This window comes from Simochromis diagramma, unplaced genomic scaffold (genome assembly GCF_900408965.1).
Source record: "Simochromis diagramma unplaced genomic scaffold, fSimDia1.1 OVJJ01000583.1, whole genome shotgun sequence".
Taxonomy (NCBI): domain Eukaryota; kingdom Metazoa; phylum Chordata; class Actinopteri; order Cichliformes; family Cichlidae; genus Simochromis; species Simochromis diagramma.
The window spans coordinates 2,134,519-2,148,773 of record NW_024387285.1 but is presented as its reverse complement, the minus strand read 5'-3'; the positions used below and the strand labels follow the sequence as shown (position 1 = coordinate 2,148,773).

General features: G+C 40.5%; 1 protein-coding gene across 1 annotated transcript in view; it reads right to left on the bottom strand.

Annotated features, from left to right (window-relative positions):
- antxr2a (ANTXR cell adhesion molecule 2a) overlaps window positions 1-14,016 on the bottom strand; it is a 79,071-nt gene extending 65,055 nt beyond the window's left edge. The window contains exons 1-6 of the mRNA XM_040003659.1: window positions 13,494-14,016; window positions 7,342-7,413; window positions 4,396-4,467; window positions 2,304-2,385; window positions 2,116-2,220; window positions 1,790-1,858 (exon numbers count right to left, since the gene is read on the bottom strand). Coding sequence (XP_039859593.1) covers window positions 1,790-1,858; window positions 2,116-2,220; window positions 2,304-2,385; window positions 4,396-4,467; window positions 7,342-7,413; window positions 13,494-13,666 — 573 coding nt within the window. The 5' untranslated portion in view covers window positions 13,667-14,016. The remainder of the gene's footprint in view (window positions 1-1,789; window positions 1,859-2,115; window positions 2,221-2,303; window positions 2,386-4,395; window positions 4,468-7,341; window positions 7,414-13,493) is intronic.
- Between the last annotated feature and the right edge of the window lie 239 nt (window positions 14,017-14,255).

Genomic DNA, 14,255 nt, shown 5'->3' with positions numbered 1-14,255 from the left:
GTGTGCACCCTCTTTATGCACCCTCTCATTCCATTTCAAAAGGAAGCTTGTCCAAAAATAAAAAGTATGAAAAGTAATAACTGATCATGCGATCTAAAAAAAGAGTAAATGTTTAAATATCATGTCCTAGAAAGTCATGTACAGCATTCCAACTTATTTTGGGAAAATAATGACCGACCACTGGGAATGAAACTAATATTATCCTGTAAGACCCAAAGCAACAAAAAACAGGCAGAAAATTCTGATTTTTTGGAAATGAGATTATAACAAAATCCAAATTTTGTTTTTGCTATATCGTGCTCTGTATGATATACTTTTATTATATATTTTTTGTATCACATTTGATATTTTGGACGTTTTTGGCAACTTTTTGTTGTCAATGTTAATTTTAAAAAAAACAAACAAAACAAAAAAAGAGTTTTGTCCATAACATTTTGAGATTATGGCAAGTGTTGATCATTTTGATGAGATACAGGTCTCAGAAACTCATCTATCAAATATGCTACAAATGGCAGTGTAGGGTTAAGATCAACACCTGAAAAGCGAGAGTGATTTAAGGTGAGAGAACTGGTCACACGTACGGGTGCAAGAAAAAAGCTTTGGATTAGACGGATTTCTGCACAGATTATTCATGAATTGTTTGGGTTTGTTTTTTTTTTAAATCTAATTCACAATAACATGCTGCAGGCTGGAAAAAAAAGGTGAACCTTTATGCTTACAAGTTCTCCACAAGCTGCTTGGACTGAGGTGTTCCTAATAATCACAGGCATACAAAGTCTGGTTACTTTTCTTGAGAATAGCTGGGTGGCAAAAACTAAGCTTTGATTACAGCAGCTTTCACAAAAGCACCACGGAGATGCGAGAAGCTGGAAAAGTCTACAGAGGAATTTCTAATGAAGCGAGTGTTTATTAATACAAACATAAAGTGTCTACAAATGGAAGAAATCCAGCGACACTGCTGCTGTTAGCAGTGGCGATCCTGAACAAACCAAACACTATAAGTTCAGTCATGAACCGAGGGGTTGTGTCTGCAGTAACTGACACAGACCAAAGGAAGCTTTGCAAATAAATACTGCAGCATCTCAAGTTTCAACAAATGAGACTAAAGCTGGGCTTTCCTGTACAGTGGAGGACTAGAGGAAGTGCGCTCTGCATGACAGAGGCAGCATCATGGTTTGGTTTTGCTGCGTCCTCCTGCTCCTTGAAATCGATGTGTAAACACTGAATTTACAATTTGATCGAGCTGACAGGGATGAAGACATCCCAGAAATATGGCTCCAGGTCCAAAGCTCCTCCACATCATCAAGTAGTTATATGAAGCATTCAGAAAGGCAGAAAAAGCACAACTATTTACATGTTAGAAGTATTTTCAGCTGGTGTTTGTCTATAATAACAGAAGAAGAATCAACAACATTTTAAGAGTAATCGATGCAGAAATCCTGGAAATTCCAAAGACTTCATATGTTCCCTCAACTGTACATCCGGTGTTCCCGGCATGAACTCAAGCTTTATGTCACGAAGACTCTGTTCTCTGCTTTAATGTAAATTATTATTATTTTTTCCAGCCATCTTCAAGCCTTTAAAAGGTGAAAGTTTGACAGCGAGAACATGTTTGGGTGTCCTACTACTTCACTTGGTTTTTCCGCACAGGTAAAAGCACTGATGATGTTTACCTTTTCCTGACACTCTTCCAACACGCCAATGTGTCTTACACCAGAACCGGAATCACTGAGCACACATTCAGCGACAGACTCGTCTTATGTTTAGATTAAGACTAAAGCCCTCTTACCTGCTGCTCATCAAAGTCTTTGATACCCACACAGTAAACACGAGCGCCATATTTCCTCGCTTCGTCAGCCTGCAGTTCAAATAAATGCGTGGATGATGTGCAACAGGTTGAAATTTAAAAAAAGAAAAAGAAAAAACATCATGAAACAGAGTGCAAATAAACAGATGAACAGATACTTCTGCAAATGAATAAGTTAAAAAAAAAAAGGTTTTTATTTTCTGAATGAGGAAAAATGCAGAGTTTAATTTTAAACTACGCTGAGGTAAGAAAGCAAGGGAAGGGGGGAGATAAGCTACATTTAGAGCTGTGGTCAGAATGAAAATCACCTGCTTCACAGTCAGTTCGTGAACATAAACTGCAAGCTTCCCGTCTGTCAGAGCCAGGATGATGCTGGAGGACTTGAGCGACTGTTGCTTTATCTGCTCGTTGGCCTGCAAAACCAGATTGGTGACGAGCATTTTATCAGATTTGTGTTTTACGATTACTTTACAAAGTAAAAGGAGAGAAAACGAACCTGTTCGATTCCCTTGTGCATATACGTTTCACCTGCTGGAGTCACATCTTTCAGAAGCCGCAGACCTTCTTCAATCTCGTGTCTAAAAATGTTGACGATATAAAGAAACGCTTAGCGGCTCACGCCACGTGTTGACACCGAATCACATTTCAGCGTGTTCTCTGGCAGCACTGATGTGTAAAATGTCTTTACAGCAGCTACATGATGACACTCACTATTCTGACCAACATCGGCTTTGTTGACTGCAATATCATCATTACAGTTACGCTACTGTTCTTGTTCTTCGCATCAGTTTTGCTGTTTGGCTTAATGTTCAAAGATAACAAAGACACTTCCAACATCTTTAAAAACCACTTATTTTATTCTTCATAATAACAACTCTCAGCATCAGCCATGTTCCAAAATGTTTCCAGTGCAGATGCCAGTGTCTTTTCACGTCATCTGTGCATCCCCTGTTTTCTTAATCTGATATTAATAAGTATTAAAAAGTTTCACTTTCCAGAAATAAGACACATCACACTTTTGTCTAAAGTGTTATTTATGTCATTTTTAAAAATAGTGCTAAATTTAGATATGATTTAGATGACAGTGCAGATAAAAATACGACAGTAAACCACTTGCCAAATTATTTATACCCTAAAGTGGTAAAAACCAAAAAATAAAAGACACTTAAAAATGCTTTTATTATTATTTGTCAAAGTATTTAATATTAATTTAAAGAATTGGAATTCAGATCAATAAACATTTTTCCTTTTCTTGGGTGAAAATGTTAAATCAGTAGTTATCATGCAGATCATTGATCCTCACATTTAAGCTTTTTAGGATGATGAAAATGTGAAAATGCTCGATTCCAACATTAATATATAAAACCCTTCTGCAATTTTAATTAAAAAAGAAGCAGTTATGCATGAAGTTACAGTTACCACTTCATGCATAATGCACCTTATATATGTATTTACATGTGCATTTACATATATATACACATATATATTAGGGGTGCAACGATACACAAAATTCACAGTTCGGTTCGATACTTTGGTGTCACGGTTCGATATTTTTTCGATACAAAAAAAGTTCATGCCTTTTTAATTTGTCATTTATTAAAATTATAAATATATATTTTACTCAAAAGTACAGTTTTTAAATTTAATGTTGCTGAAACAACAAAGGAATAAAATAATCTATCTGATGGAGAAATCACTCATCTTTGGAAAAGAGAGTTTATTACAGAGAAATGGCTCTTTCCAAAATAAAAGCTATACTATACGCTTCTTCTGGGCTATATTCTCAGCAGCATATTAAACATATCAGGTCCCCATAAGGAGAATCCTGTGCTAACGGCTGTCTAAATGACTCGGGTAAAGTTTGTAGCATGCGTGCTTGTTGTTTTTGTCTGCTTCCACTTGTCTTTGCACTAGGATGCTGTCGGCATAAATGTGCAGTCATATTCGTTGTGTTCCCACTAGTGCTGTCAGCGTTAATCTGAAATGACGTTAACGCCACAACACGGCAAATCTCCGTTAACGAGCTACCACTGATTGCCCCGTGCGTGGGGCTGGACGGCGTCAACACGTTAACGAGCTAACTGCGCTAACGCACTAGTTCCCACCCATGTAATTGAGCACTGCGTGGCACATCCGACATACTGTTTTACTTTAGTCCATGACTCGCTTACCTTCAGGGTCATACGTCACATGAAGACCAAAATAGTTCCAAAGGCCAGATCTGAATGAGGGTGGGGGAGCTTCAATTTGCCATCTTGCAACGAGCTTAGCTTCTGTCTTGCTAGCTTGTGCTGCTCTCAGTGGATCTGCGCTCGACAGTGCAGCCTAGGCAGAGTAGTCGAACGCAGATTCACTGAGCTCTCAACACAGACAGCATCGTCAGAAGAAAAGTTGATAAAATAAATTAAACATTTTGTATTGTTCGCTACATATGCGTACCGAACCGAAAGCACTGAACGGTATCGTTGCACCCCTAACATATATATATATATGTGTGTGTGTGTGTGTGTGTGTGTGTATTTAGTGAGTACAGTGTATGTGTATTTGCATATACATGTCTGTGTGCCATTTAGGGTTCACTCTGGTACCTTTCTCCAGTCAGAGGCAGCAGGACTTTGGCTTGGGCAGAGAAAACGATGAACGAGACTCTCATTCTCGGACTGAAAAACAGAAGGACAGGGATTCGTTTTAAATAAACAAACAGAAGCAATACTCTAAATGTCTCATTTAGTTGCTTGTTTTAAATAATAACAACTAAAATAACCCTGTAATATGACACGTTTTATTATCCTGTACAAAAATCTGCACTTCTGTCCTTTGTTGTCTTTACCAAACGATCGCGGCCACAATCAAACACGTGAAGTTCTCAGACTAGCTGGGAATGTGTCAGTGTGACAGACAGTGTTATATAAAGCTTTTACATCAGTTCAGTTCAGTTAAAGGGAATTAAAGACGCATTAATAATGAACCAAACAGAAGGGGCTCTTTTAATGTCAACTAATATTAGTGGATGACTTAAAGCAGCTTCTGTGGGACTGAGGAAGTGATTAATAAGACAGGAAACATGTTGTGGTAATGAGTCACGCATAAACACACGAACAAACACACACGCGCACACATACACAGGCGCAAATATAGTATAGAATCTATATATTTTGTACCTGTGACTTTTTAAGGGTGTTAAACGACACGTTGGACACTTTGATGTGTGTCTGACCAAACAGTGTGGCGTCAAGTGTTCGCAGTACAGCCAGCGCTGTTTACATTCAGTACCGCTCTGTCATCTCCGAGCACTCGCTCGCCGCCTCATGAATTATTAATAATTAATTTTTTTAAACAAACATGGCTGGTTTCTGAGTCCTGTACACACCGACGCAGGGACGAAGACATGGCTATGGTGACATTCCCCAAAACTGGGGGTAATAAAATTACATTAGAACTGTAATAAAAGCCATAAAATGAGAAATGAATGAAATAGAATATATAAAATTACACATTTTCATATATAGATATAAGCTCTGACTAAGCTGGATTTAAAAAATGACAAGATCTGATGAGTACTGGGGGAATTATTTAGTTTTAATATTATAAAACAATGATTTCTCAATACTTTTATTTAAGCCAACATAAACTACAAGTGCATTTCTTCAGTAAGGTTTCACTATAAAATTCAGTTAACAAACTAAAATCCAAAGAAGCTCTAAGTAACCAGCAGCAGGGCGTGACACACTTTCACTCGTCCTCACTAGAATACCGAAATCAATCACAAGGGCGTGATGGGTCGTCGGTTAAAAGGAGCACGAAATATTGAGCAGGCAAATTAAATATACACTAAACCTTTAGAGAACATCTACAAGGGATTTTTTATTTTAAAAATACTAGTGACGAAACAAATATTTCTGCCAACAGCCACCTAAAAATATGATTACAAGGAAGTGGGTTTGAGAAGTGACCGCACTGAGAGACTTTCATGCTAAAGGTGGCGTTCACTGTAACACATTTTCCTGTTAAATTAAAATAAAGAAGTGCTGGAAAAATAGACGCGTCAGCGTGAGGCTGGTGTCCTACGGTTTAACTTTTCGAGCATCAAGTGTTTGATGGTGTAAAAAAGACCAGACCACAGACAAACTGCGAAGCGTCCAAGTCAACTGAAAGACAGAATCCTCTTACACTGCAAGCTTGACCTTAACGTTTTTATCCTGCGCGATCATAAAGGTAACAGCGACGCGGTCGTCCTCGTCATATGTGGATTCCAATCAGCGACACAATTTAGGGTGAAAAACATCGTGTAACCATGAAATCACAGGATGCTATAAGTAACTAAAGTAAAGATACTTCTGCGTCGCTTAAACAATACTCTGGTGAATACTCGATTACATGCACTCGGTTACTTCACACCTCTGCTACAGACAGAAAGCACACGGATGCCATCCCACAGAGCGAGTTAAACTTCAGATAATTAAGTGTTTCCTTCAGAGATCCGAAGCCTTCAGAGCATAAGGAGAGGTGCTGATATTTCTCACCCACATGACACATGGCCCAGTCGCGATCCTCCCCCGCAAAAATAGCACAATCTTTAAGCCACACGGCCAGATTTGGCAGGGAGCGGTAGCAGCCGTATACATCCACATCCTGTCTGCAAGTTTCGGGACTCATATGTGGACTAAAAACTAACCGCACGCAAGTCACGGATGAGAAATCGTGGGTGGTGACTTAACGTCGAACTTTAGGTTTTAACTGGAGCTTAAGATGTTATTTGTTACCTCTTTAGCAGTACTGGGATCTTTTCTTATTTCTAAGAAAGACTTGGGATAAAGACGCAGTTGATGCCAAGGACAAATCAGAGGGTGGTGTTGGGTTTTTTTTTTCTTTGAGAATGGTGGAGAGGGGGGTGATGAAGTAGTCCAGTTTGCTCCACATGGCGGAACAGAAGTGCTCTTGGTGAGCGAGCATTGTTTAGCAGATTGTCCTCATCGCCTTCCAGTGTTCTTTTGCTTTACTGTACATTGTCTGCCTGTCAGCCGTTCTGTGGTGGAAGCAGGGGATAAGTGTGGAGCCGGACCCCCCCTGGTGCAAATGGCCATTCTCACAGCCCAGAAGACTGCTCCTCTCTGCCACCCACTCCCACCTGGTGCCTTTGCTATTTTCTTCAACCAACCACTTCATTCTGGCTGGGTCGCTACCGTCTGTACTGTGCTGGCAGGCGCCGTTTGACTCAAACGTTATGCAAGCTGAACGTTTCAAGCCGGTTTCTGCCGTTTTGTCTTTTTAATGAATTATGTGCAAGACGGATGCCGTAGATTCTGCACAATGATAGTTTGTAAAACAGGTGGGAAGTCATTTAAATCTGTGCAACTGGCTGGAAGTAACGGTGTGAGCGCTTGAGTGATAGACATTTATCCCATAAAACCGCCATGCTGATGTCAAACAGATGTAAAACAGAAGAAAAGGCCTTCTTCCATTTTCCCCAACTTATTCCTCTTTCTTTTTAAACATCCGTGAGATATGAGAAAGCAGGAAAATATCATACTTGCCTCACAAACCGGTCAGTAAGGTTCTTCACAAAGGAATATATCTCACGCCAGTCATTAGCAACGCTTCCAGACCTGAAAACAAGAAAACAACAGTCAGCTCACAGCTCATCAGTTGCAGCAGATTGTGTGCTGGGGAGTAAAATACTGTACAGTATTTGTGCTTTGTACCACAACCACAGTTGGACATTTAACACCAGCCACATGCTGGATAATTGTGCAAAGTCTGTGTACTACAGCAGCCACTTCAGCTGTTAGAATCCTCGAACGTTCACACGAGGCTTGCCTCTCTACAAATGTACTTGGCCAACAGATCTGAAATTTAACAGGAAGTTACCGGGTAGAGGTTGAAGCAACAGAATGCAGTTTAACTTAATCCAGTTAATTTGTGCAGTTTAGTAACGCGGGAGTTCTCCGATGTCTGACAGGCCCACTTCTGCAACCTTTCGTTACACAGACGAGCTCTACAAGAAGTGCAGAGAAAGATGGAATAAGGTGCAAGTGCTTGTTCTACTGTCTTTGTCTCATTAAAACTAATTAAGAGTTGGTAATTGCTAAAAACGACACATAAATTTTCCAAGGTGGGTGTGAACCTATAGCCCTTGGCCCCTCTCACCCCTCAGTAAGTCGGTCTGACCACAATGAACGAAGTGTGTAAAATGTGCCCTTGATGTAACGACAAAGAGGTAATTAAACCAATAATTACAATTCTATGTATGTACGGAGAACATAAAAAAGAAGAGTTTGACCGTTAGGAGGCTCATCTTTCATGCCACCTCTTTCTCCTCCCTGCTGCCCATAGACAAGGTCACACAGCGGAGGAAAGAGGCAAGAATAAAGAAGAGTTTTACTCTACTTTGACAACGCTGGTGACTCTGCATATATTTAAGTGAGTTCTTTGTGGCTAAACATTGGTTTAATAGTTAAAGGGATGAGAATCACCTCTGGAGGATCTCAATGTCATCATCTTTGTTCAGTGCGATGCTTGGGTTTAATAACTCATAACTGGCTTGAGAAAACAAACATGTTGGTTTTTGGTTTTATAAAAATTATAATGAGCAATTTTGAATCTTTATTTGCATGAAGCTCCCAACTTAATCTACTTATGTGTTCATAACAATAAAGACATCTTATTCTGAGTGTTTTCTGCTTCGTGCATTAACATTTGGGTTTGCTCTTATAACCTGGTGCCAAATTTCACAAGATTAATTTGGTTTCAGTCATTATGCAAATGTGCTGTTTATAAGATTTGGGGAAACCTGCAGTCAGCTGAGACTGAAGAAGTCACCTGGATGAGTGACGAAACGTTTCTCCCACAAAACGCTGCGTCCAGATGAACAGAATCAACTTTTGGGATTTACTAACCTGGATGATTGAGCGTGCATCAAGACAAAGAATAAAGTAACTTAACGTTATAACTCATCAGGACCTGCACAATACTGTCATGCAACAAAACTCAAAAAAGTGAGATGTTTTATCTTGGGTCGAGCTTTTAAACCAGCTAACCCTGCTTTTTCACCGAATACCCAAATCAGTAATTTCCATCTACTGTTTGCTCTTCCTGTGATATGGAGTCTAACTAGCGAGCGCTGCAGAGTCATTAGCTGATAGTATCTCCTCCTTCAACCTGTTTTGATTAGCTGGTGTGTTGTTGCATCTCCAAAAGCAAGAATTTTCTTGCTTTTGGAGTTTGCAGAGGTCGCTCTCATAGTGTTGCGCTATCCTCCAGTTTAAATAAACTATCTCAGAATGATTTAACAGGCTGGAAATACTTGAATTTTATGTTCATAAATCTTTAAGGCTAATAAAGCTCCAGGTGGAGTGTGCTCTATCCACTGTTAGAAACCATTTCAATCAGTGTTTGCTTTTCTTTGACGTCACACTGAGGATGTACAGGTTGGTTGCCAAGTGTGAATGGAAAAAGATGACAAGTGAAGCTAAAAAGTGAAGCTAGTGCAGAAGTGCCCAACCTATCTAATGGCCTGCTGGAAGTCTATGGGAAAGTAGCTCTCAGTTCTCTTGCTCTGTACTTTCAGTAAACACTTTCCCGATGGGTTTTTGGACTCAACTGCTAGTTTATAAAACAACAGGAAGCTCACTTGTAAATGTTGGTTCCCTAATAGAGTCCAAAAGGATTATGATTTGTGTTACTGTGTGACTGACAGATGCTCTGAAAAGGGTTTTGAAAGAAAAAGGTAAGGCAGTGATTGCTGCCGCAAACATTACAGCACAGTCTTATCAGTTCAACCAGGAAATCCTGAAGTAGAGCCATCATAGCTGCAGAGATAAAGTAAACTTAGAGATGCTGCAAGCTGACAAGTAACAAACAGTAAAGTTCAGACCTGTTACATTTAAACTTGCATTTGTAAATCCAACGCATTTGGCAAATTTATAAAAAAGAAATGCTGAACAAGCAAAGATGTGTGCACGCTGACATAATTGTGCCAAAAAACCTTGGTCATCATCCTGTAATTATGCAATTTTATCCAGGGCAGGGTAGGTCAAACACAAAAGGGCCAGGCGAGCAGTGTTTCAACTCAGCACGGTGGCACATGTCCAAGCCGTGGGAGGGTGGGATTAAAAACAGTTGCTGTCAAGGCTGTAAACTCTCCTTCGTATACAGGAGGTCTTTTTGCATGGCACTACTTCTGCAAAGCAGTTTTGCTGAACTGAATGTGGCTGTGAAGTCTCTGCATGTGTGATGTCTGCAGCAGGGCTGTGAGAGTGCGAAACACAGGAAGTAATGCAGCATCAACATCTGCTCGAAGCTGCTTGCGCTGGGTTTGTCGGTGCACCATAAGGGTGGTTTCAATGGTATTCGAGGATTAGAAGCTTATATGTGTAAAACTCACACTAGTTAATGCTTTCACATAAAAAAAGACTTAAGTCAAGACTTTAATCAATGATTAAAAGACTTTAATTAATTGATTAGAAGATGCTCTGCTGTCATGTCAGATAGCTGTTGCTATGGATACTGAAACAATGAAACAATACCGCAACAGTTGAGAAACCTTCAATCTTCCTCTTCTCAACATTTCAGCATTTCCCAGAATGATAACATTATAAAAAAGCCCATGACATGTTACTGACCTGTTACCAACTGTGCTCTTTAAACATACCATAAATATTATGGTTGAAGTCTGGTTAACGTTCAGGGTGCGAAAGATGAGGTCACGGTAACGCTTGTGTGGTGGTACGAGTTTGTCACAGTAGTCGCTTCACCACATGCAACCACGAAGCACAGCAGTACACCACGTAACCAAGACACAGCCCAAGAGTATCATTCACTTGAGCGGTCACAGCCCCGGCTTGATCTCGAGTTCACTTGTAGTTCTTTTCAAATATCTGACCTTAGCCTCGAACATTTATCAAAGCTTTTTTTACAGCCGAGCAGCTAAACAGAGACCTTTTTCAAGCCATGTCATGAAATCTCCAGAGACATAAACTGTAAGCTGCCAGTGCATTATAATCATCATCTGCTGTTTTTAATCCATCCAAAGTTCCTGCAGCTGCAGACCAACTGAAGGCTCTACATTACATTACAAGGCAATCCCAATTTCCATTTCCACTTTTTAGTTACAGCTAACACTAAAGCTTCACTGAAAACTAACAGGAGATTAGACATGCAGCTGACAACGAGCCAGCTAAACAACAACAGCTGGTTATAAGGTGAAATTATGTCAGCTGAGTCTAAATGCCAGTAAATGACTATTACATCCTCACATTGTATGAGAGTTTATTCGCTAAGTATCCGAGTCCAATACTTCAGAAAAGCCGGCTCACAGTCACTGACAGAAAAGTTCAGGATATTCACAACATCTCACCTCAGTATCAATTCAATTTTATTTATACAGCACCAAATCACAACAACAGTCGCCTCAAGGCGCTTTATTTTGTAAGGTAGACCAACGATCATATGACCCCTTATGAGCAATCACTTTGGCGACATAAAACTCCCTTTTAACAGGAAGAAACCTCCGGCAGAACCAGGCTCAGGGAGGGGCGGGGCCATCTGCTGCGACCGGTTGGGGAGAGAGAAGGAAGACAGGATAAAGACATGCTGTGGAGGAGAGCCTGATATAATAACAAGTATGATTGAGTGCAGAGAGGTCTATTAACACACAGTGAGTGAGAAAGGTGACTGAGGGAGAAATACATGGTGCATCATGGGAATTCCCCAGCAGCCTAGACCTATTGCAGCATAACTAAGGGAGGATTCAGGGTCACCTGATCCAGCCCTAACTATATGCTTTAGCAAAAAGGAAAGTTTGAAGCCTAATCTTAAAACCTGAATCATTGGATGAAAGTGAGCTCCACTGACTTCTTTCACAAAGCTTTACCTATTTGCATATTACAGTTTTGCATATTGACAGACGAAACAAACAGCAGACTGACAGTCACTACAGTTGACTGGGGGTCAGAGATGCTTGTCCTACAGTGACCACCATAACTAGGATTATGTACTTGAATTGGGAGGTGGAAGAAAACACAACTTATTGATTGCAATCTGCAAACCTCTGATATCTAGCAATGAGATTTTACACACTGCCTAATTTTTAAGGTACCCAAAACCCTGTGATGCAGCAGCTACAGAAATTGGTGAAGTTACTAATCTATCATCCTTTGTCGTGCTGTAATTCATGTGATACATCATTTAAACTGTTGTGCAATTTGCCTTGCATAACTATGTACATGACTCTTAAGCTGCAGTTAGGGCTGACATATTTGCTGTTGTGAGAATGAACGGGATGCTAACACAGTAAATATAACCTTTTATACTTCCCCGACTTGCTGTAGTCTTCTCCTAAATGTATCAAGAAAATAAAGACTGTTATACTTCTGGAAAAAGAAAATGTGATACTGAAGAAGGTTTTATCACACTAGTAAATTCCTGCCAGGATCTCACTGATGGTTTTTTTTGAGATATCAGTAGACCTGAACACAGACTGGTGCCGGCAGCTTATTCACTTTGAATATGAACCAGTCTCCACTTTCACCAGATTACAAAGAATTTAAAAGATAGCCAGCTAGCCATAACAACACCAAAGTAAGCAAGTGCCAGGAGTGATCAGTTTGCACGCTGCCACGCACATTCCTTCTTTGTACTGTGAGTTTTGGCAAATGAAACTTGTTATCACCTTCAGTGATAAAGTCTTTTACATGCACAGCTTTAAGCGCTCTAGCAAAACAACAGTACGTTCAAAGCTCAGGGAAGCTTCATTAGAGCTGACTGTATCCATCAGTCGCTTCACACACACAAACATCAGCAACTTCAGCATCACTTCACAGTTGATTATTGTGCTTCAGTTGTATAGTTAACTATAACATGTCAATTCATTTTTATCACAACTCGCTGGCTTTTAAAGTGGTTTAGTTTGTTACGTTTCCCTCCCCCCTGTCCAACCCCACTTCTGTAACAACACATTTTTACCCCAGTCAGCCACATCAGCATGACTGGGGTCTGCCACTGATGTCAACAGATGGGATTCAGGCAGAGGCGCAGTTCAGGCCAGGCCACTCCAAACTGCACGTTTGGATGTTAAAACTTAGACTTCATCGCCTGCAAAAACTGCCAACTCTAACATGGAAATCCATGTGACCCCCTTGGGAAATAAGAAATCCGCTAAAACTGACATTCAGAAGCAAAACAGCATCACATATAAGTAGATTTATTTATTTATTTTTTAATGTGAAAAATAATTGGTAAATAAATGGAATGAGTAGAGTGTATAAAGTTTTCAGTGAAACTAAAGTCGAGAAGCAGGCACCAAGTGGGCCCCATCAGACTTTAAACAACCCTTTGCCCCCCCTTTAGGTAAGGCCCTGGCCGTAGCACTTCATCTCCATAACGCAGCAGACCTGAGTGGTTTTTCGGCCAGTAACAGTAACCCAATGTAAACCTTATAGTGCCACAAATTTATACACAGTCTGCATAAGATACAGGATATGTTGAAAACGCATATTCCTAATCAGGTCGCAGATAATCTGTCCACCCTAACCAAACTATCCCCCCAACATCCCAGGGGTGCACCGGCTCGTCCTCCTCCAAAGGCAAACACAGAAGTCCATAACAAAAAGCAGTTAGCATGCTGCTGCAGCGCGATCACACAGGAGTCATCTAAAGTTCACCAGCTCTGCCTGCAGTTTTCACTTACTTGTCTAAAACAAAGTAGAGGTCGTACGCCCCGTGACAGGACGCTTCTTCTGCCCAGCAGGACGAGGCGAACAACCCGAGCAGGAGCACCGCGACCGCCGCCGAAGTCCAGCCGCTCTGTCCGCGCACAAGTTTCTCCTCCGCGGCAAAGTAACGTGACAACTTTTCCCGCATGTTTGCCACACAGAGAAACGATAAGGAGTCGCTGCTCGTTGAGAAAAATCAAAGTTTAGATGAGTTTTCGGGGAGGAGGAGCTGCATGTCAGACTTCTTCCAAAACAACCAAGTTAACAATTTGAGCAACAAAATCAAGGAAATCGCCGTCACGTCACGTCACGTCACCGATGAAGTTTCTACATCGTTGTGACTCACTGCTCACTCACATCCTCAATAAAATCAAACCTGGCGAAAAACACGCAAAACCCCAGACGGAAGAAACCCAAAAAATATCAGCTTTTCGCAAACTTCACCGAGACAAACTGTGAGAACTTTGAGCTTCCTTCAAGGGCTGCTCAAAACTCGTACTGCTGAGTGCTGTAGGCGTAGCTTTGGTACAAAACTAATCGCTTCTTTTAAAGTTCCTGCTTCGTTTTACAGATGTGCCCAGAAAAGAGCTCGTTTTGAATTTAACAAAGCTGGTAAATGGAGAGAAAGGTGTTTAATAAGCACACAATAGATGCTTTATTACGTGGTGGAAAGGACTGTTACTGTTACTGTTTTGTAAGTAAATTGCATGACGTTTGTTTTTTCAGGTTTTTTTTAA